Source organism: Nuphar pumila, chromosome 6 (genome assembly GCF_984573655.1).
Source record: "Nuphar pumila chromosome 6, dmNupPumi1.hap1.1, whole genome shotgun sequence".
In the NCBI taxonomy this organism is placed as follows: Eukaryota; Viridiplantae; Streptophyta; class Magnoliopsida; order Nymphaeales; family Nymphaeaceae; genus Nuphar; species Nuphar pumila.
This window is the reverse complement of record NC_143254.1, coordinates 121,686,173-121,710,533: the sequence shown is the minus strand read 5'-3', so window position 1 is coordinate 121,710,533 and position 24,361 is coordinate 121,686,173. Positions and strand designations below refer to the sequence as shown.

At 37.5% G+C, this 24,361-nt stretch overlaps 1 protein-coding gene across 1 annotated transcript in view; it reads left to right on the top strand.

Moving 5' to 3' along the window:
* The window catches only part of LOC149835980 (uncharacterized), a 157,152-nt gene that overhangs the window by 3,554 nt on the left and 129,237 nt on the right, over window positions 1–24,361 (top strand). The window contains exons 2-4 of the mRNA XM_090008886.1: window positions 3,699–3,836; window positions 5,711–5,792; window positions 22,207–22,283. Coding sequence (XP_089865012.1) covers window positions 3,699–3,836; window positions 5,711–5,792; window positions 22,207–22,283 — 297 coding nt within the window. The remainder of the gene's footprint in view (window positions 1–3,698; window positions 3,837–5,710; window positions 5,793–22,206; window positions 22,284–24,361) is intronic.

The window sequence follows — 24,361 nt, the reverse complement described above, 5'->3', positions numbered from 1 at the left end:
CACCCTCTTGCTCTGAATGTCCTAAAACACAACTTGATTAGCCGAAAAGATAACCAAGCAATTACACGACTTGTTTATTTTGCTGATAGAAATAAGGTTAGCTGGAAAATTAAACAGCAGAAGGACTTCTTCTTTAGCCTTTCCTTTGAAAAAGGAGGCATGACCGATCCCTTAAACCGGCACAAGGGCATCATTAGCAATTCGTATAGGATTTTTGATCAAAAAATAATGTCATCAATCAATGTATTTTGACCAGTCATATGGTTGATGGCTCCAGAATCGAGAATCCATTTGTTTGAACATGAAATAGCATTATAAGCCAGAAAAGTACCTGGAGTTTCTTCTTTGCTCTCTTGCTGATCGTTTGCAGATGATATGGCCAGATTCAAACGGGTGAGTTGCTGAAGAAGCTTGGCAAGGTCGTCTATATTGGTAGCTAATCGTCCTTCCTTTTCATTGTTTTTACCTTTGACGGGTTTTCCATGAATCTCCCAACATCGGTCCCTGGTGTGGCCAGTCTTTCTGCAGTGGCTGCATTTAAACCTAGGCTTGTTTTGATTTTGATAGTTGTTGTTGTTGAACTTAGAATCGGGCATATTTGAAGATGTGTAAGAAATTCTATCATGAGTCTCTTCCTCAGTCTTTTGTTGGGATCCCATAACGGTTTTACGAGTTTCTTCCCTTTGAATCATATAACAAATAGTATTTAACGAAATGGGACTACTAGTCATCAAGATTTGACTACGAATGCTCTCATATTCTTGACTTAATCCATCAAGGATTTTGAAAACCTTATCTTCTTCTCTTTGTTTCAACGTAGTGACGTCATTAGTGCTGAGACGATAATAACTGAGTTCGTCCCACATACCTCTTAGGGTATTCAAATAGCTATGGAACTGTTTATCTCCTTTTTAGAGTTGGGCAATTTGTTGTTAGAGCTGATAAATTCTAGCAACATTATTTTGTTGCCCATAGAGGTCTTTCAGGGCATTCTATAGAACCATAGCTCTTTCAATAAATAGATAGCCTTTTGCCATGTTTGCTTCTATAGAATTCAGAAGCCAAGCCATCACTAGATGGTTAGAGGATTGCCAATCATCATATGCGGTGTCAGCCACATTAGGTTTAGGAGTTTTACCTGAGATGTGTCCAAGCTTTCCTTTACCACTCAGAAATAGCGTAGCTGCCTTGGACCTTGGCAGGTAGTTACTTCTGTTGAGAAGGGCTGTAGTAATCTTCAAGCTGGGATTGTGCTCTTGGATCACAGTTTTTACCGAGTTGGTCCCGTCACCGGCCATGGCTGCAGGAAGAGGAAGCTCGGATGACTATTGTCGAACTGCTCGGATCGCCAACTCTGATACCATGTTAAATGTAAAATGCCAAAAAGAGCTGCAGCCACACTACACACGATTTATGTGGTTCGGCCAATAGAAGCCTACGTCCACGAGGAGCTTGCTCCTGATATGTTTTTCATATATGATTGAGGGGAGAAACTGGCTATTTATAATACAAGTAGAGGTAGGAGAGAATAAGGAAACTTCAAAAAAGATAAGGACTACACTATAGAGATAGACAATATCTTTTGAAAGGAGATCACACTTTCTGTTTTGAGTTGGTCAACCTTCCAAAAGACGTCTCTCTTAACAGAAATTGGTTGCTTCGTGGATTTCTTTCATGCACCCATAATGTCCGGGAAACTGGGTTAAGTTGGTATTCGTATTGTTTTTCCTAATGCAATACATCTCAAGGTACACAGCATTTCTGGATAAGCTAAGGCAGTGCCACCTTAACTAGGAAGGCAAGCCTCCTCCTCCTTTGTGGATCTGACCACCTATTCTGGCAAAATATGCCATTAAGAGATTGCGGTGATTCGGAGGACCAGACCATTGATGTCAATGACAAATAGCACCTTTCCAATATGCATCTGAAATGTTTTTTGGGACTCCCTGGGCTTGGATTTGAGTGGGTTTTTATGTTGATGGAGCTTACCAACTTGGTGCATTCTTTTCCTAATCCTTTTATCTCGTTAGTTTTGCGTTTAGTTGGCAGCTTAATTCATTTCAACATAGATTTCACGTTGAGAAGGTTTTAGCTTCACTCAGATCATAATTACCTTTGACCGATATTGTTAGTGTGGTAAGGCAGCCTGCTTCTGATTCAGGTCGATTCCACCATGTTTCAGAGGTCTATTAGATATAACCAGAACCTCATAGAGCCTTTTCTGCATCGTAAAGCAATCAGCTCTTCAACTGGCTTTCAGATCTCAATCGAATCTCAAGCTGTTTGAGTTTTTGAGAAAAGTATGTGTGGCTGTTGCTATGGATCTGTAGGATTTCTTGTCTATGGCCTAGTGCGGATCAAACTAGGTCACAAAATAAGTTGCACTAATATTCTTAGTGACCCCCGTGAGCCAATACATTGAGTCAACATGCTTCTTTCTTGGCAACACCTATCTTGTTTGGGTCTGTTTGTTCATGAAATTCCCAAGCTTTTACAGTTGGTTTGACTTTCATGAGTGCTTCTCATGATCAGGTTGAACTCTTTCTTCTCTTTTATATCAATGAAAATCAAGCTATCCCATCTCATGAACTTAGTCGATAATCATCACCTGCATCTGCAATTCTTTTGGTTATGCATTGGCATGAAGTTAATTGAATTGTCATCGAACTCCGTGTTACTTTCCTTTAGATTGACTCGATTAATAAACATATCCAGATGGATGAAGACATTGTCACATTCAGAGTCAGACCAAGCCCAGTGTGCCTTCAATTAATCCAAGCCAAACAAAGCCAAGTTTGTCATGATACTCTTTAAGTTGGCTTGTCACCATTTAATTTTCTCTAAAGATAAGTTTCTGACTGGGCTATACTGAATCTTTGAAAGTATTTACACAAGAGCAAAATGAATATAAACAAGTGAGGTTGGAGAGACAAAGAGAGGGATAGCAAGCTCAAGATTATCAAATTGGGTAGGAGGGATGAAGACAGGGAGATCAAAATAGAGGTAATCAAGTGAGGTAGGAGGAAGAGAAGAATCAAGCCTTATGTGTGTGTTGATTCTAATAGTGATAATAGATACCAGCTGTTCTATTAAATTTTCTATTGTTTAACATAGAGTTTTTAATAGGAGTCCTGTGTTCTAATCCAATACATTGTGCTAGTTTTTCCTTAAAATGATGAACACTGTAGATTTTCCCCCATCCCTTTATGTCCTCTTTTCATGGCAGGTTTCTCTTAAAAAAAGTCATGGTTTCTAAGATTAGTGTTTTTTTTTCTTTGGAAGATTTTGGAATATGCATAAATAAAAACTCTTGTTGGTGTCTTGGATGTCAATTGTGTGAAACCAAAACACCCTTTGGGTCATCTTGATGGCAGTTTGTTTCTTCCCTCCATGATCTTAGGTTTTTATTAACTTTCATTATTTGGAAAATACATTCTTCTGCGGTGTTTCTGTCTGCACATATACTTTATCTTATGCAAGGAAGTCCTGCCCTCATTTTTCGTAGCAAGATAACTCATCAACTGATATTTATATTGGACATGGCAATATAGGGCCTTTGAAGCATCTATATTATAGAAAGTTTCACCTGTCGTTTGCTAGTTGTGGTGTGCCTCTTTTGCTACTTTTTGTTCATGCATATCTTCTATTATTGAGTATTTTGCCCAAGTAATTGTACAGCAGCTTACTGTGCCTTTCAGCTTATGATATTCGTTGATGATGCTGGGTCAGTTCTTCCATTTATCTCTCATTCTCCATGGAATGGTGTGCACCTAGCAGATTTTGTGATGCCTTTCTTTCTCTTCATTGTTGGTGTTTCTCTTGGGCTTGTCTACAAGGTAATACTGTAGACTTTGCATCTACTTCTGATGTATAGTTTCTAACAATTTTACCAACATTTCTGTTAAACAAACTGTTGTTTTTCATGATCTTGAAATTTGTGTTGGTTTTCTTAGAAGATTATTAAGTATTTTCAGATGATGCATGGCCTAACAAGCTGCTAAGTTGAAATGTGCTTGTGGACTTTGTGTTTTCTATTCATATGGATGGTTCAGAAATTGTAAATGATACCTTGTGCTTGGTTGGTCAAGTTAAGGAGAAGTTGAGTCAGCTGGTCTTACATGTGTTGGTAAAAGTTTGTTGATATTTTACATTGGGAGTTACTTTCCTAAATCAAGGAACCTCTAGATGCACTTGACAAGATACCCCATGACATACACATGGTTTTTTTTATTTATATATATATATATTGAGATTTTTGTGAGCATGAGAAAATCAACAAATATGTATTCATTGGCATGATCAAGGGAAATTGTCAAGCATAAAAAATAATATATATATATATATATATATATATATATATATATATATATATATATATATAATCGACAATACATGTATATGCATACTTTTGAAATCAGATTTCCCTTTTTCCCCAAAACCTATCCCCAAATTGATTTATACGTATTCTTTCCCATGAGAAATTAGAGAGAAACCCGTACCTTGAATCGAAGATCGGAAAAATCGATGGATGTATGGAAAAAATACTTTTCTTTTTCTCTTTCTTTTCTTCTTTTCTCTCACCTCACAATTTTTTATTCTTGTTGTTTTTCTCTATCTCACTCTCTCTCTACCTCACTCTCTCTTTCTTCCACACTCTCTCTCTCTCTACCTCTCTCTCTCTAGAACTCGAGTTCTAGAGGGAGGCCTAAATGTCTCCTTTTTATATTGTTTTATTTTTTTAAGTTGTTTCTAGATAAAGGTGACGTCCCCTCTAGAGCTCTCCTTAGAGATTAGAGTTCTACTTCTAGATATTTTATCATTTCTTTTTATTATTTTATTTAATTATTTAATTAATATCCAAAGGAATATTCTAGAGGGTGTCGCCCCTCTCTGGAAAGCTCTATGGGTAGAGTTCTACCCTCATCCTATCTTTAATTTAAAAGTTGATTTTAAAGTTTTAAAATGGCCATGGATGAATTTCGGATGTAGATTTGAATTCCAGATCCAAATCCATATCCAAATCCACATGGATCCTATTTGGACTAGATCCTAGTCAATATGGATCCTGGACTCGGTCTAGATCCATATTAACTTGGATCAAACAGAGCGGATCCAGTCGGATCCAATCCAAAAAAATGTCAAAAATAGAGGCCAGTCATTTTTGAAAAATGCATTTTTTGGTCCAACCGTAATCCGATTTTGAAAAAACAGGTCGCCAACGTGATCTACATTCCGAGACGGATCTAACAGTGGTCTTATCTGATTTTTACCTTCGAATTTTACTTGAATTTAACCTGAATTTCGCTCGATTTTTGCTTGAATTTAAAGGTTAATTTTTTTTCATAACTTATAATTAACTCATTTAGGTCATGTCAGTGGGCTCTGGGCTACGCCCAGACCTTGCTGATGTCACCTTTATTTTAAATATTTTCCCATGATTTTATCAATTTAATGGATTAGTAATTAAAAAATTATATTTTTTGATTTTTAAAAATCATAAAAAAATACATGATATTACACAGAGTCAGTTTGGCAATTGAAATGTGTGAAAGAGGCTTCAAGACCTTTTCATTCATCATATAAAAACGAGATTTAGCACATTTTTAGCACATAAAATAAATAGTATCAAATTGGTATCAATCAAAATGCAAGATAACATAAAGATACTGATTTGCACTGGCATGATACTTTTACTTTTTAAAATGTGCAGACAGTATCCAATCGATACCTGGCAACATGTAAGGCAACTTTGAGATCGGTAAAGCTCTTCCTTCTTGGCATCTTTCTTCAGGGTAATATCTTACATTCAAATTCTTGAATTTGTGTTCTGCACAAGATCATTGATCAATTTTCTTTTTTCAGAACAATAGTTGCACATCTACTTGTAATATTTTCAGCTTAGGTTAATTTAACTGAACCGGATAACAACTTAATTTATTTTGTGACTTATTTGTATCCACAATAGAAAACAGAAAAAGTCTAATTCATTCCTAAGTGTTGGTTTAAAGGCTAATAACTACTTGTATAACTTCAATGCCACGAGCACTTGTTTCAGTAAGCCTGGACTGGATCATGAGAAACTCTTAAATTGTTAGTAGTGGTAGTTTTCTCTTAAATAATCTATCTTATTTATAGTTCCTACTCCTTGAGCAAATTGTCCAAACTTTTTCAGATTCATAGGGGACTAAGGCTAGCTTGTAGTTTCCTCCTTGCTTTTAGGTCTGTCACTGAAAAGCAAAAGGACTCTCATATACTTGGGAACTAAAACCATCAAGTTGAATCATGACATTGTTCAAGTTGCCTCAATGCTTCTTGTTTTGAATTCCTTCTGTTTGCCACCCTTGGTTTCATTATTTTTCAATACCTTATGTAAAACTAAATTTTGGAGAAATATTGTCTTATTAAATGCAAAATCAAATTGTATCAGATGCATCACGTCGACATGGATATGGTACACGAGATGGCATATAGCTTGGTATGGCATGGTAGAAATGTAAAACTGGGATACCAGGATATGGTGCATGTGTGCATGCGTGTAGCATGAAATTTCTTTAAAACAAGAGGTACAATATATGAATAAAAGTTCCAGAACATTGTGACTAATACCTCTAAATTAACATATCTAGCGTAGAATAAGAATTCGTTCATAAAAGTAAATATTTATGCTGAGTTATGACAAATCTGGTTTGACATATGACAACTCACAATCCATGAGTTATCGAGTTATCTTTCTCCATTCCTTCCTATGTAAAACCTGTATCATCTCACAATATTTTATAACCCTCCTTATAGTCTACATTCATGTCTTGATTGATCTTCTTTTCCTAATTCACTCCACTTGCATACAAATAACCTTGCTCATGGATGTGATAAGCCTTCACATAACATGCCCAAACCATCTCGCATAGCATTTCTTAACTGCTGATAGATTATACACACATGGGTGAAAATTATTGTTTGTTATTCTTGCAAAAGAAAGATACATGATGCATGATCTTAGTTAAAACAGTGCTTCCGGATTCATGTCCTACAAGATCAAGAAGAAAAAACAAAGAAGAGAGAAAGAGCAAGATAATGGAGACCATAGGCAGCAAAGAAAGAGACAGCCAAAAGATTAGGCTAGGGCCTTCTTATGTATGCATAATGTATTGACAGTTACAAGAATGCCCCTGATTAGTATCTAAGTATCTCTTACATTCCAATCTATCTAGAATGTCATATATGCCCTCACACATGAATACAATGTACAAATGGATCTGGATCTATGCCTATATCCTGAACATTCACCCTCAAACTGTACATAGGAAAGACCTATGGATAGTTTGTCTTTTTAAGTGCCAATGTCTAAGAACATAAGGAGGCTTAGTGACTTGCGGGAAATAATCATGGGCCAAATTTTTCCATCTGCCACCTTTTTACATACAAACTATTGAGTGAGCTCTATATGCTACATATTTCCATGTTGTACTGGATTAGACGATATGGCTATGATACTTTTATTGTCGTAATACAATAATGAAATTTCTGTGCTTTAGTGTAAAGCTGTAGGAAAACCACTTGTCTCAAAATAACCTGATCCAATATGAAATCCCATATTAAATTCATAACACTTTAGTTGTCATAGCTGTCATGGCACCGTATTCAGCTCCTGTACTTGTTTGCCATAGGCTTTTTTCCTTACTGGATCATGAAACAAGATGGGGTCCCAAGTATACTTCATAGCCTGCTACTAATCTTGGTATTCGGGTTTTGCAGCCCAATGCTTATTAGAATAAGCCATAATTACAAGTAGTATATGTGGCTGCATATCAAATCTTATTATGTAAACCAAGCCATTTGTAATGATTCCCTTATCATATTGCAAGATTCTTCTAACTGCTTGCACATGTCTCTTCTTGGGAGCATGCCTGTATTATAATGCCTGATTAACTGCATACACCAAATCAGTCAAACATTGCACAGCGTCTATTATGCTTAATCAAGCAAATAATCTCCCTCTTGGCCTTGTAACTTTGTATTTAAAGCCATAGGAATTGTCTGGTTTGCATTCAAATATCTCACTAAGTTGAAGAAGATCTTGTGTATATTTACATCAACTTAGAACTAACAAATTCTTTTATTGTTGATATATAACCCAAGAAAATACCCTAAGATTTCCAAATCTTTTGTATAAAATCGATCATGTAGGATCCTCTTTATCTCGTCAATTCTACTTGAATCATTGTCAAGTGTAACAATATCATCCACATAAACCAACACAACAGTCATACCTTTGTAATCATGGTAAACAAATAAAGAATAGTGTAAAAACCGTGATTCTTAGCTATTAGTTATAAAATAAAATGTTTTGAAATATGCAAATTTGGGCCTGAGATCCACATTTCAGATCTAGGACCCATAAAGGGGTATTTATGTATAAATGATATCATCCACGTTTATACTAAAAAAAATAAATATTAATAATAAATATTTAAAACAAATAAAATATATATATGTATATATAGAGATATAAACTTAACACGAGGATCCACAGTTGGATCCAACTTGTGGATCCATATTAAAGGGGTAAGAGGCGGACCCAACTCGGGGTCGGTTTTCGGGCCCCGGGTTCAGACCCGGGCCGCCCCGTGTAAAAAAAAAACGCTAGTAAAAAGGGATGGGTCTGCCCGATAAAACAGGGAAGGTTGCGGTTAGGGTTCTGAAGGAACCCTAACACGATGGAAGCAGGGGGCAGGGTCGTGCGAGTCTGCCGAATGGAAAGAGGGGAAAACCTATCCCCTCCTTCATTTTCGGGGGTTTCCCTTCTTCAAATAGGGGATCCCGAATCCCGTTCTCTCTCTCTCTCTCATCGGCGAGGAAGTTGCCGTCGGTCGCATCTTCTGCGATCAGAAGGAAGGAAGGCCTGATCGTGCCCACGTCCCTGACGGTGTGCAATCGGGGTCAACAGGATCAACCTCACGCGGTTGCAGCAACCACCTAGTGCCGGACAGAGGTACGGGTCCCCTCTTGTGAAAATGGATGAGAAATCGAACCCCGGTTCAATTTTGTGTTGTTTTTGGATGGAATCTCTGGGGTAGGATAACCACAAACCCAGCCGACTAGGGTCGGCTGGGCCTGTTGGAACCCCACCCGACTGGGTCGGCTGGGTGCAAACCCCTAAAAAAAGGAAAAAAAAATCTAATACGTTGGAGTTATCGCAATTGGGGTTTTTTCTTCTGATAATATGCAGGTTTGTCTGATATGCCTGTCCAACATTTGGAAAGTTTTTGCAATAGGTTCAATGTTCTGACATAGGTATTGGGCATTGATTGGTAGGTGGAAATCCTTGCTCGGTGTGTATTTTTGCTTTTGACAACAATCTGCAATATATGGTGGTTTACACATGCATTTGAACCATAATTTGTTAATGTATGTGAGTGCAAAAGCTGGTGATGGACAATACATATTTTTAGTCATAAAACTTTGCTTGGGCATGTACTCTTTTAGAAAAGAAGCAAAAATTTAGGGTCATTAATGGGCCCTTGTTAGTTGTTTCACCCTTCACGATTTGGCCGACCCGGTCAGCCGAGCCTGGCTCGTCGGGTCTGACTTGTCGATGATTGGACAACTCTGCTAGGTTCGGCTGGACTGAGTCTAGCCGGCCTATCATCGCTGGTCAATCCGTAGGGCCCAACCGAGCCACTCGACTGAGCAGGTTTAGGTTGAAAAAAAATAAAAATAGATATAAAAAAATACAAATATGTCTTGTATCATGTGTTGTATTTGTATACTTCCGGACTTTGACGAATTGGAGGGTTTCAGCTATGTGCATGCTGGAACGAAATTTTCAAATGCCTATGACTAAATAAGTCTGTATGATTCAATGTTCAAATGTAGTGTTGACTACATGAATAAACTGGGAGCCTGTGTGAAATTCGAAATCTGGAGATTTTAGGGCATATGTATAATTGTTGAGTATCTACCTGCTGATGGTGAATCCATGCGTTAGCTGAAATTATGCATTTACATTAAGTCTGAATATTGAGTATGAGTATGCATCAAATGCGTACACCGAAGAGAAATCATTTTATTGAAAAAAAAACATTTCATTGACTATTGAATATTTACTTAATGTATCTATGCATTGATATGAATACACATCTTCAAGAAAAGTATGTATATGCTAAATGATTGAGGTTTCACTTACCATGGACATGCATAATAAACAATTTTGTTCACGTGCACCCAGACCCACACCCACATGGAGTATGCCTTGACATGAATACGTGTGTATGGATGTAAGAAATACACATGACAAAAATTCATGTGAGGTGGGAAATTACGTGCTTATGATTGACTTTGTTTTGTATTGGTGCACGTGCATTTGACACAATAGTTTGATGTTATATAATACATCACTTTGGTTTTATTGTGTGATGCATCGATGACCTAATGGATCATCACCGACCCAGAGAGCCGTGGACTTGATTATTTTTCTTATATGCTTAATTGCATCACTTAAACCATACAAGTTGGTATAACACACTACTACACTGTTCCTGTTGTCTTCATGGGCTGGAGTCCCGTAAGGGTTCCCGCAAGGGAGGATGCGGGTTTTCACTTTCCTTTTGCATATGGTGTTCCAAACTTAAAGAATTGACTTTAATAAAAATATAAAAAATAAGAACAACGTAACATATGTTCTGGGATCTTCCATCTGGAGAATGAAGATCTTAGAGATCCGGTCTTGAAGAGATTCTGAGGTTACAAAAACTCCGTGTACTTAAATTTGCTCTCCTGAACCCGATATTGAGGTTCCTTCTCCTGACCACGGTTTTAGGGAGAGTCCGTCACTTTACCTAGGGGTGGTGTGTTTGTCACAACTGTGATTGTTTTGGTACCAAGAAACTAACACTTATGGGCGGGAGGTGTTCCTTGTGTCCCCGACATTAGATGTGGAGATCTAATGTTTCGAAGGTGATTCGGTCAAGAGTTAAGTTTGGAATCCAGTAATAAAATACAAATTGTATGTTAAACTACTCTGGGAACCAAACTTGATTTCGGGGATTTTACCCGTTTGGTGTATCCGTGGACGATGATAATTAAAAAAATGAACTTAAATTGTATGCATTTAATAGGGCATGCATATGAAAAGTAAAACTTTTATAAAAGACAATAAGGTATTCATACATTGCACATAAATCATGCATAATCCTGCTAGCCATTAGAACATGCATATGTTATCTGTTCTCTTAATTGTTATTTGTTTGGTGGATGCGTGATGTTAACTTCTAATGCATGTTAAATGCCCTGTTCTACTTGAATTGTAATTCATGGTATTGATTAATGTTCTTTTATGCCTAATAGATGAACCATGTTGTATGAATGCATACCTGAATTATGTAATTGTCATAAGTTCATTTCTCTGAAAAATTGCATAAAATTGTACCTGCATTCTTTATACTCACTTATTTTCATTAGAGGGATCTGTACGCAGAATTCTTCGGATTTTTGACCCCATTTTTTTATGGTTTTTCGTAGAAGTAGGAAATCAGTGAAGCGACTGACATCTGGGAAAGTCACGGGTGTCACACACTTGCTAGACAGATCACAGATGAACATCGTGACTCTATTTTTGTTTTCTTTTCGTTTCATTTAGTTGTTACTGCAATATGAATAGTTTTTTTATGCAATTGTCTCTAGACTTATCTATCAGTATTTCAATAAAGGATTGGTTTGGTTTGGACGATAGGTGTAAGTTTTTCTTGTGGTTGATCATGTTATCCAATTGGGAGTGGAACTGTAAAGGCACTGGGTTTCTGGGATGGTTTCCACAACGGTTTTTTTTTTTTAAAAATCCGCATTTTTAAGGGGTGTAAGTTGGGGTCGTTACAAATAGTCATGTTGACTTCTAACAAAGCCAAATGACCTGATCACCTTACTAAAAGTTTTAGATGAGGTTGTGGAAGCCTGCATCAATCCATAGGTTGTCATGATTCCTAGTGATGAGGATCCTGATTCCTTCAAGAATCTCAATTCTCATGAGATGGGAATCTCAATTCCTTTACATGAAATTTTGTTTCCTAGTCTGAGAGTCCCAATTCCCTAAAAAATCCTAATTCTATATTCAAAAGTCATGATTTTCTCAGGAATCTTGATTCTTTCAGGAGTCACAATTCTTATGCTCATACAATTTTACATTCCCATATTCACTTTCTACTCTCTTTTCGCTTCTTAAATGTTTTAAAAGTTTGAAATGATCACTTTTGGATTCCGATGCACTGCATTCCACTTTTCATTCATGCTTATGTCACAAAGACAGATAGCTATACATAGGTGGCTCAAATACAGGACACAAATTTGGGTAATGCTTTAGAAAAGTGACACAAGCACACACACGTAACCTCTTTGTTTTAATTTTAAAAACCCACCTACAACCTGTGGTCTTTTTTCCTGGAAAAAAAGTAGGTTAACAATTTCCCATGTGTTGGCTCTATGAAGGGCATCTAGTTCCACTTTCATTGCTTCTATCCTTTGAGGATAACTTGGCTTCCTTATAGTTTAATGGCTCATGGTAACAATGGATAGTCATTGGGCAAGATCTATAATTAGGAGAAAAAGATTTGTTGGATACAAATATATTTGGTGGTTTAGAAGCTTGTTGGGACCTTCTAAGATTAGGTTCTTCTATGGGTTGGTCTTGAAAATATTTTTTCTAATGTACATGGTTGATCGGATCCTCATTCTCACGCCGAGTATAAACACGAAGATCATGGGATAAATCATTATTAGGATTTTCTAAGAAATCATTCCTTTGCATATCATCTTCAACACATTTAACGTTAATAAGATTTTCATCACCATCATTCAAACTAGAAAATTCATTTTCTTCCTTAGGCAAAAGATAAAAAAAGAAAGAGTAATCTACTTCCTCCTTAGATTTGTCTTTATCAAAACCATTTTCTTTTTTTAAAAAGTTTACATTTCTAGAAACATACAATTTATCATTTTTTTAAGTCATAACACGTATACCTTTTTTGGTTTTCACCATAACTGAGAAATACACATTTAATCGCCTTGGAGGAGAGTTTATATTTTCCATTATTAAGAACAAAACATTTACATAAAAAAATCCCCAATCTTTTAAAATCAGGAGTTACATTAAATAAATTTTTCATAGGTGAAATATTCTTTAAAGAAGAAGAAGACATCCTATTTATTAGCCTATTTTTTTTAGGAACATTTTTTGAATTAAGAAGGGTCCTAGTTGTCTAAATAATGTGTCTTAGTTTCCTTTCCACAAGACCATTTTGCTGGAGAGTCTTAGGGCAAGGTCTTTGATGTAAAATACCATGTTGTCTTAAATAACCTTGAAAATCTTTGATTATAAATTCTGCCCCTGAATTGGATCTAAAAATAGAAATATTATTTTGAAATTGAGTTTTGACAAACATATAAAATTCTTTAAAATGCGAAAAAACATTCAATTTAAATATAAGGAAGTTGATCCATACATATCTAGTAAATTCATAAATGAAAACAACATAATATGAATAGCCTCTTTTAGACATATCGGGAATAGGTCCCCATATATCCGAATGCACCTACTCAAATGGTCTTTTGGAAACAAAAGTTCTATTGGCAAATGGAAAAGCCTTCATTTTTCCAAGTATGCAATCTTTATATATATATTTTGTTTATTACAAATTTTTTCTAAAAACAAAAAAAGATAAAACTTTGATAGTCTTTTATGCCAAGTTTCAATATCTTTATCTTGGACATTGTTACAAAATAATTTAGTAGGAAGAAACAAAAAATCCATGTAATAGAGATTTCCTGTCATATCGCTTGCTTAATCAACTTCCCTTACTGAAGATCCTGCATAGAACTCTTAGATGAGAAGAAATTTCATATCTATTGTTAGAAATTTGAGAAACTGAAAATATGTTTAAATTTAATTTAGGAATGATTCTAGCCTTAGGAACAAAAAAATTCTTTAGAATCTTTGAAAACTTTTTATAAATTTTCAATTTCTTGAACTTCTAAAGAAGTTCCATTGGTGGTAGAAATACAAGATAGGTAATAATTGGTGCATTTATCAAATAGAGGCGCTGCATTGGAGGTCATGTGACAAGAGGCACCAAAGTCAAGTATCTAAGAGGACATACCTAGAGGAGAAGAAGATGATACTGCGACACCCTATGTAGTCAAAGAATTGATGCATTTATCGAATAGAAGGGCTGCATTGAAGGTCATGTGAAAAGAGGCACCAAAGTCAAGTATCCAAGAGGACATATCCAGAGGAGAAGAAGATGAGTCTGTGGCACCCTATGTAGTCAAAAGCACTAGGTGGTGCTGTAAAACCCGTAAACAAAAAAAAATTTACCTTGGATTCGGGTCGGATCCAGACTCAGACCCGACCCAGACCCAATAGAGGCACCGCCTCCCTCACTGTCTTTTAAAAGACAGCGAAGCAAAGGGGGGAGGTTCTCGAAACCCCCCTTTCCCCTCTTTGCTCTCTCGTCTCTCCCCCGAGCGCCTCTCGCACTCCCTCGTTTCTGCCCGCCGACAAACCACTGCCACTGGCGATCCTCTTCGGTGAGTCAGCCTGGAGACCCCTGTCAACCCGCCGCCACCTACGATCTCCCGTTCGACTGCCGACAACCCTAGAGCTCCTACGACGACCCCCCAGGTACGCCTCTTCTCCTCTCCTTCCCCTTTTCTTTTCTTCTCCGTCTCTCTTTCTCCCTCACCTCTTCGTTGCGCAGTGAGGGGGCCGAGCCGCCTCCCTACTACCCTAAATCGCAGGGGAGGGGCAAAGCCCCCCTCTCTGCGACTCCTTTTAGCGAGGGAGGGGCCCTGTGCCGTGTTTGGTAAGGAAGGGGCCGAACCCCCTCCCGGTGCCCTCTGGCTGCAGGGGAGGGGTCGATGCCCTTCCCTGCGTCTCTTTACGACAGGGGAGGGGGTCGAGCCCCTCTCTGCATCTCCTTACGGCAGGGGAGGGGGGGTCGAGCCCCTCCCTGCGTCTTCTTACGATAGGGGAGGGGGCCAAGCCCCTCCCTGCTCCTTGTTACGGCAGGGGAGGGGGTCGAGCCCCTCCCTGCACCCTCGTTGTTCAGGGGAGGGGCTGCGACCCTCCCTACACCTTCCAGCGACAGGGAAGGGGCAGAGCCCCCTCCTTGTACCCCCTGTATGCAAGGGAGGGGCTAAGCCCCTTCCCTGCGTACCCTTTGACAGGGATGGGGCCAAGCCCCTCCTTGTGCACTCGTTTTGCATGGGAGGGGTCGAGCCTCTCCCTGCACCCTCAGTTTGGCGAGGGAGGGGCGAAGCCCCCTCCCTGCGCCTTCTTCTTCTAGTAGGCAGGGGCGTCGCCCTTGCCTCCACTAATTTTGGCAGGCAGGGGCGAAGCCCCTTGCCTCCTCCTTTGTGGCTAATGGGCAGTGGCCTAGCCCTTGCCTCTTTGCTTTTCGGCTGGAAGGGGCAGAGTCCCCTTCCTCTCCCCCGGTATCAGGCAGGGGCTTCGCCCCTTGCCTGTTCGCATAATCTTCAGGCAGGGGACAAGTCCCTGCCTCCTTACATGCTTGACAGATAGGGGCGAAGCCCCCTGCCTTTCTTCTACTTTGTCAGGCAGGGGCGCAACCCTGCCTGCCCTCGCTTTCTGAGGGTAGGGGTGCAACCCCCTAGTTTGCTGACAGCAGGGGCTCGCAGCCCCTGCCCCTGCTTCTTGCGCTTATAGCAGGTGCACAAGGGCACGATGCCCTTGCCTCTGTTTTCTTCACGTTAGGTTAGCAGCATTGCCCCTGACCTTTTATTTTTGGTATTAGCTTGCTAAGATCGTCATTTTTGCAGCTCGTACGACAGATTTCGCTCCCATTTCGCGACACGAGCCATCAATCGTTTACACCCGCAGGCGCCAGCAAGCTTGCAACTCTCTAAGGTAGGGGAAGATTGCATGGAGGACTTGGACAATTGAATTGAGTTCAATTAACTAAAAAGGACAATTAAATAAATATATATATATATATATATATATATATATATATATTTATACGAGTACGCATTTAACACAAGGATGCGGTTTCGCGATTCTTGTCCTTTACTTTCTGTCGTGTCTTCATTTTGCCGTCGCGCATTGCACCCAGACTTTGCGTTTGCACTTCTGCTTACAGTCCTTATTTCGCCATCGCGCTTTGCGCCCAGGCTCTTGTTTTTGCAAATGCGTTGCTATTGCCTTGCCATTACAGATGACGCTTAGGTTTTTGCTATTTGCATGTGTCATAAAGGCATCTTCGTGGAGGATGCATGGGGCATTTACCACTCTCCCTCTTGCGACAGGAGTTGAGTCGGGAGCTAGCGATACATCATCGTTTAAGGAGAGGAATACCTCGCAAGGATCCTGGCTCTTCGAGTACGCAGTTCCTGCATAGTAGACTTGAGATTTAGGGAGCTGCGCAAAGGTATCAAACTGCCCCAAATCGTCTATTTGACATATCTCGGGTAACCCCGAATTGGGGTTCGAGCGAACTTCTTAGCGAGGGGCTCTGTTGAGAAACCCGTATCATGTCTATCGAGGCATATAGATACCCCGATAGCGGATGAGATTCTAGAAAATCGTATGTCGAATGTTGGCACAAGCTGCTGGCTGTTTCAAAAGATAAAGAATGTCAAAAGTAAAGTTTGAAAAACATTACATCTTTGTGAAACACTTCTGTTGAGGCTTCTATTGAGGTGCAATACCCCTTTCATCCTAGAGTACTTGTAGTCGTGCACTATACTGCGATGATCAGATGGGATGGTCGTGCGACCTCGAATTGTAACGACCCCAACTCATGCTCCTTGAAAATGCATTTTTTTTTTAAAACAAGATGTGAAAATATTCCCATAGATCCAGGGCCTTTACAGTTCCACTCACCGCTGGATAACCACACACCACAATAGAGCTTACACTTATCATCCATACCAAACCAACCATTTATTCATTTATTGAAATATTGATAAATATGTCTAGAGACACGTGCATAAATGAATTATTCAGAGTGCAATATCAAATAAATGAACCGAAAAAAAACAAAAGTAGAGTCATGATGTTCATCTGTGATCTATCTAGCAAGTGCGTGACACCCGTGAGAATTCTGCGTACAGATTTTTCTAACGAAAATAAGTAAGCATAAAGAACACAAGTACAATTTTATGATTTTTTTTGAGTAAACAATTATGACAATTACTCAATCCAATTTAAGCATTCATGCAACATCTATTAAGTATGCAAAAACCTTAATTAACAACATGTATTCAATTTGAGTAAGCAAAATATTCCACATACATTAAATATTTACCATCACTCATCCAACAATATATAACATTTAAGAGAAAAGTAAATTATGCATGTCCTAATGCATAGCAAGGTTATGCATGATTTATGTGTAATGTATGGACATCTATTTGTCTTTCATTTAAGTTTTCCTTTCTATATGCATGCTTTATTAAATGCATACAATTTAAGTTTCTCTTTTTATACACCCAACGATTAAGATCATCGAGGTCAAGTTAGGTTCTTAGGGTAGCTTAACACACAATTTGTATCTTATTACTGGGTTTCAACTTAGCCCTCGACCGAATTACCTTCGGAGCATTAGACTTCCACATCTAATGTCAGGGACACAAGAGACACCCGACGCCCACAAGTGTCACTTTTTTGGTACCATAAACAATCACAACTGTGACAAACACACCACCCCCAGGTAAAGTGGCGGACTCTCCCTAAAATCGTGGTTAGGAGAAGGAACCTCAATATCGGGTTCAAGGGACCAAAATTAAGCACACGGAGTTTTTGTATCCTCACAGTTTCCCCAAGACCGGATCTCCAGGATCTCCATTCTCCAGACGGAAGATCCCAGAATATAATTTACACTGTTCTTATTTCTTATATTTTTATTAAAGTTAATTCTTTAAGTTTACAACATTATATGCAAAAGTAAAGTGAAAATCCGCATCCTCCCTTGCGGGGACCCTTACGAGACTCCAGTCTGTGAGGACAATAGGAAGTAGTGTAGTAGTGTGCCATACCAACTTGTGTGGTTTAAGTGATACAATTAAACATATAAGAGAAACAACCAAGTTCATGGCTCTTCGGGCCGGTGATGATCCATTAGGCCATCGATGCATCACACAACAAGACCAAAGTGATGTGTTATATAACATCAAACTATTGTGTCAAATGCACGTGCACCCATACAAAACAAAGTCAATCATAAGTATGTAATTTCCCACCTCACATGCATTTTTTTTGTTATGTGTAATTCCTACATCCATACACACATATCTATGTCAAGGCATACTCCATGTGGGTGGGTGGGCACACGAACAAAGTTGTTTATTATGCATGTCCATGGTAAATAAAACCTCAATCATTTAGTATTTGCATACTTTTCTTGAAGATGAGAATTCATATCAATGCATAGAAACATTATGTAAATACTCAACAGTCAATGAAATATTTTCTTTTCAATGAAATGATTTCTCTTTCGTATACACCTTTGATGCATACTCATACTCAATATTCAGACTTAACATAAATGCATAATTTCAGCAAATGAGTGAATTCACCATCAACATTTAGATATTTAACACCTATACATATGCCCTAAAATCCCCAGATTTTGGAGTTCACACATGCTCCCAATTTATTCACGTAGTCAACACTACAATTGAACATTTAATCATACAAACCTATTTAGTCATAGGCATTTGAAATTTTTGTTCTAGCATGCACATCACTGAAACCCTACCATTTGTCAAAGTCCAGAGATACAATACCTGCTACAAGACACATGTAAATGTTTATTTATAGTTTTATTTTATCATATTTTTTTTTCTTACATTTCGGCCATATGGATAGGATGACTCAGATTTTCCATGCCATAGGTTCATTTCCAAAGCTTCTAATGTAAAATATAGCAACGGACATGATTTTGGGAAGATCAGCAAATGCAAATCCCATTTCAAAACAAGAATTTATTGTGGTAGGCAGACATGCTGTTTAGGATGTTCAGTGCTTGGAACATCCCTTCTCCTTCTGTTGTGTGTCCAGTTTAACTCAATTCTACGTAGCATGTTGGTATGTTATCCCCATTGACATGTGTTAACCCACAATTTTTAACACATGAGAGTTTGAGTATTAAAAATTTAGAACGTGCACTAATGTAGGTATGGGGATATACTCAGAACAGGAAATTACCTGAACAGTATAAAGTTAACAAGAAAAAATCAGAACCTGCTATAATCTGTATATTAAATCAATAGCACCTAACTATACTCAGACATCGGTTCAGCAATTGCATATTCAAAAGAAATACACGGCCTTCATGCAGGTTTACTAAGAACATCACAGAAAAAGAAACTCAGCAGGTTACAACACTAAAATTTTGTTCTGCTGCGTTCACGACAGTCTAACTAGGAACCCCCTTAGCATCCATCGAACTCACTTAGAAAGAGCCGGCGATAACTCTTACTGAAAATAAATCCCCTTTTTTTTTTTTATTTACCTGAGACCCCAAGCTAACACCCAGCCGACTGACTGAGTTGGCTGGGCCTGCCTTGGCCCTGCCACGACAAGCACAGCTACCCAGCCGACTGGGTCGGCTGGGACCCTCCCAAAGCGATAACTCAAGAATGTTTTTTTTTTTATCTGTCATTAATCATTGCCTTTTTTCTTTTGTTTTTGGCCTTTCTTTCCACTTTTTTGAAGAATAGATTGATCCCAAGCGGAACAAGTGAAGCAACAAAAGAAGAAGAAATCAATGAAACTATTTAAAAAGAAAGAAAACTAAAAAATAGGATAAGATGAAGAAAAATAAAGGAAAGGGGGAAACCTGTGAAGCAAGAAAGGAAAAGATACCCAATGATAACGATGATAAAGAAAATAGCTGCAACAAGTGTGATCAGATGAGGTCTTATTTCTCACCCTGTTCTATAACCTGAGAATAGCGGCTCGGGATTTACCCTTAAAAGATCAAGAAAAATGCACAAAAAGAGAGACAGAGGAAGAGAATAGAGACTAGGAAGCCAAGAAAGAGATGAGCCAAAAGATTAGTGCCAACGTCTCCTTAAGCATATATTGAAAAGTACAGGAATGTCCTTGGTTAGAATATAAGTATGCCTTTTATATCCCAATCATACGCATGAATACAATATACAAATGAATACAAATCAATATAGATCCGAATCCATTCCTCTATCCATAACACTAACTGCCATCAGCCAAAGCCATTAGGTAGTGTTAAGTTGTTAGCAGAAGTATAACAAAAAATGCAGAAATATTGGAGTTAAATATGAAAACTTTGGTCATCATTTGTTAAAAATTGTATGATAATAGCCAATAGAAGAATGCTAAAAGAAAAAAAAAGAAAAACATCACTTGTAGGAAAAGAAAGGAAAAAGTAAAATCTTGATTATTTTTTATTAGTTATCTTCAAGAAGTTTCTTTTTCAAAATCTTGATTGTTTTACATTAGTTATCTTCAAGAAGTTTCTTTTTAACATGAGCCATTACCAACAATATTCCTAAGACATCTTTTTGGGGTAGCATTCTTTTAACACCTTTTATTTTCAAATAACTCTGTTCTTGCCATCCATGCTATGAAGATCTTCTCAACATCCATTGTAATATGAAGGGTTTTTTTTTTTTGCAAAATGGTCCCTGCCTTATTCGCAAAAGGTCCCTCCCTTATATGTTTTAGCAAAAACATCCTTGACTTTTTGTTAACCCTTGCAAAAACATCCCTGGAGTTAACAGCAGCCTGGTTCCTTAACAGTAACCGTTAAGGGCAGACAAAATGATGGTTCTGCCCTTATAGAAGGGCCACTAACAAAACAGGAATTATTTGTAAAATCACTTGAAAATGGCTGTATAATGCAGCAAAATGACTCTTCTCGTTTGGTTCTCAGGTCTTAAATCCTTGGTAGCTTCAACAATTAGAGGATCTATATTGTGCTTCAGAAGCCTCCCTTGTATTAAATTAACTTACTAAAATCAAAAAAGAAAAATAGAAGTCCTATGAATAAATACTTCAAAGCGCTAAAATTTAAAATTCTAGCTGAAAAATATAAAGAAAAGTCAGTATATGTAATTCATTACTCAAACATGAACAACAAAGAGACAAGTATTCAATTTGTGAATTTATGTAGCATAATACCCACCTGCTTCATGTGCACATTATCGAACACAATCTAAAGATAGTTTTCAAACTCTCAATTCTTCACCCAATCAATGGAGCAAATTTCCACAAAAGAACATGTTAGACAGCAGAAGGAATATTTCATTTCCTCATGTTGTTTGTAGCTACCAATTAAGGAAATCCATTAGCCTAGTGGTGGGGACACAATTGCAATGGTAATAAGAAAACCCCACTCTAAAGGATTTTTTTCTCCACTTTGGGTAATGCAGAAACTCAGCGTATTACAGAGATTTACTAGAAACAAAAAGCAGTTATGAAAATAATCCACTTGAGAGAGAGGTGGTGTTGGGCTTGCTCTCTTTGTGCAAGAGAGCTACTGAGAAGCCACCAGAGTGTTAGGGGAGAGATGGTTATTGGTAGAAGATGGTGCAGTAGAGTTTGGGGATTCTAATTCATGGGGGTATAATAGTAATTTAGCATAGTCATCCAACCATGTTCAATGTCTGACCATGGTTAGTCTAACAGACTTCTAACAGAAGGACCAACTTGCACTAACGGTGATGCAGGGACTTTTTTTGCCAAAAGGCATAAGGCAGGGACGTTTTTGCAAAAAGCCTATTAGGCAGGGACCATTTTGCCAAAAGCCCTAACATGAAACATCACTGAGAAATTTCCTTTTATTTATGTCAAGTTTTATACTTTATATATTAGCATAAATGGTTTACGGATTTTCACATTGACAGGATACACTTAAATTAACTACTTTTGCAGTAAAAGCGTTGGTAGGGTAATTTGCTTATTAAGTCCTAGTTGGACTTTAAGAGAATTTTGGATGTGTTTAAAATTATCTTATGTATTCATGTATATGTGTATATATGCATGTATTTGTGTAACTTTTTGTGATGAACAAATTAAAAGATTGCATTAATTGTTGCCTATATTAGTTTTTCTTTTTTCCTCCAATGTCTTGGAAACTTTTTGAGATAGTCCCTTGCTGTAAGCATATGTTCATGAAGTAATACATAATTTCATAGCCCCTAAATGAGTTTCAGGTGGATATTTTCATGGAGTAAACAATTTGACATTCGGTGTTGATATAGAGAGAATTCGTTGGCTTGGTATTCTTCAGGTACGTTTCTGCTGGTTGTCTTCTGGTCAGAGTTTTTCCTGTAATATTTTCTTGTTAAAAATTTCAAATCTTGACATTGAAATTATTTCAAAAGCTGTTGAAATGCAATGTTTCCTACAAAGAAGTCTAATTCATAAGGCATGGTTTACTTTGTTGCAGCTTAATTCAGAGTAGTGCAGATTTTCTTGTTTTGTTATTTCTGTTTATGATAAAATGCATTCACAGGCAATTGCAGGAAATCACATGATACTTTTTTGCTCTTCACATGTTACCTCTCCATAATTATATTATCAACGTATTTGTGTAGTTTTTTCTTGTATCCATGAGAACCCTGTAAAATGTAAATATTATGAGAAAGTGATGCCTAGAAGAGCTGATGTTCACAGCCTATGGCTGCATGATCTCCATGCTAATATTCTGTCTCGTTACCTGTAAGCTTTTGTTTTCACCATGGCTGTTTTTCTGGTAGTATGGTTTTTTCCCTCTTTTCGTGATAAGAATTGATCATGATGATGTAATGAAACAACCTTCAAAAGGCATGAGGAACATAATAGGCGCTAAGGCCCAAAAGCAATCTTCTAACTCAAAGTCTCAAGCCACTAAGGGCAATCACAAATGCACTGAGGCTCAAGCTTATAGCCACTAGAGAGAACTCACATAAAAAAAATTATTTTATTGACAAAATGCTCTTGAACAAGCATACCACACAATGGGAAAGATGCCCATATATATATACACACAACAAAAAGAGGCTAAAGAAGATACTAGCCGTTAGGCATGCCTAATGGTTAACTTAACAAGTAGTTAAAAAAATACATATTCAATAATAATATATATATATATATTTATATATGTAATAAAAAATATATATATATGTACATATATTCGTACACATACATAAGTATGTATGAGTGTATATACATACAAATATATTAGTACACAGACACACATACATATATGTACAACAAATATTTAACACTCCCCCTCAAACTTATGTTGTGATCATTAAAAGTTTGCCAAGGAGAAAAATAAACCACGACGAAGACAAGGTTTTGGTGAATATGTTTGCAATTTGATATTCAGAATGAACATAAGGCAATTCAATGTTTCTTTGAAATATTCCTCCCCAACATAGTGCCAATTCATCTTGATGTGCTTGGTATGCTCATGGAAGGTGTGATTGCTGACAATATCTATATATATGTGTGTGTAACGTTCTAATTATTGTAGCATAACTTTGATTGTTCTCAGATATCAACTCCTATATCTTCGAGGAGGGTTCACAACCAAATGATCTCAGTAGTGGTGGTGGCCATAACCCTATATTCAGTTTTTGTAGATGGCAATGACACCTTTTATTGTTTTTTGCATTGTCAGAATATAAGGAGTAATGATATTCTTTATATATCTGACTATTCTCAACAACATGCTCATGTGAACTGTTATTGGTGCATGCTGAAATTAACTTGCAATGTGTACAACATGAACAATATTCGGTCAAGTAATGGACAAACAAGTCAAAGAGCCAATAAGTTGTCTATATAATGTTGGATCTTTTAATAGAATCCCATTCTCAACTTTTGTCTTTATATTGATAACTTCTGCTATTTCTACTCTTTTGTCATTTGTGATTCCTGAATGAGCAATGACATCAGTTGTAAGCTTCATTTGAGACAATATAACTTCTTGAGGAATAAACAACTTCAATACCTAAAAAAACCAAGGTTGGTCATATCAACATTTTCTTTATGAAGTGCCTTAATTTGTTTAACACATTTTCCGTCACCCAGTAATGATCATATCATCTATATATAGGAGTAAAATGACTATTAGAACTTGTAGACCTTACAAAAAGAGCAATGTCAGTATAACAAGATTTAAAACCGCAATTCAACATAACATTACTAAAGTCGAATCTACTCAGTGGTCTAGAGATGCGTTCGAATCTTCTGATGATTGGTTCTTCTACCCCTTGATTTTGTGTATACTTGTCGAGGGCATATGGAGAATTTTCAACATTCCATCAAGAGTAACATTGAATTTCTTGCGTAGGCTCATTCTCAACATTATCAGATTGA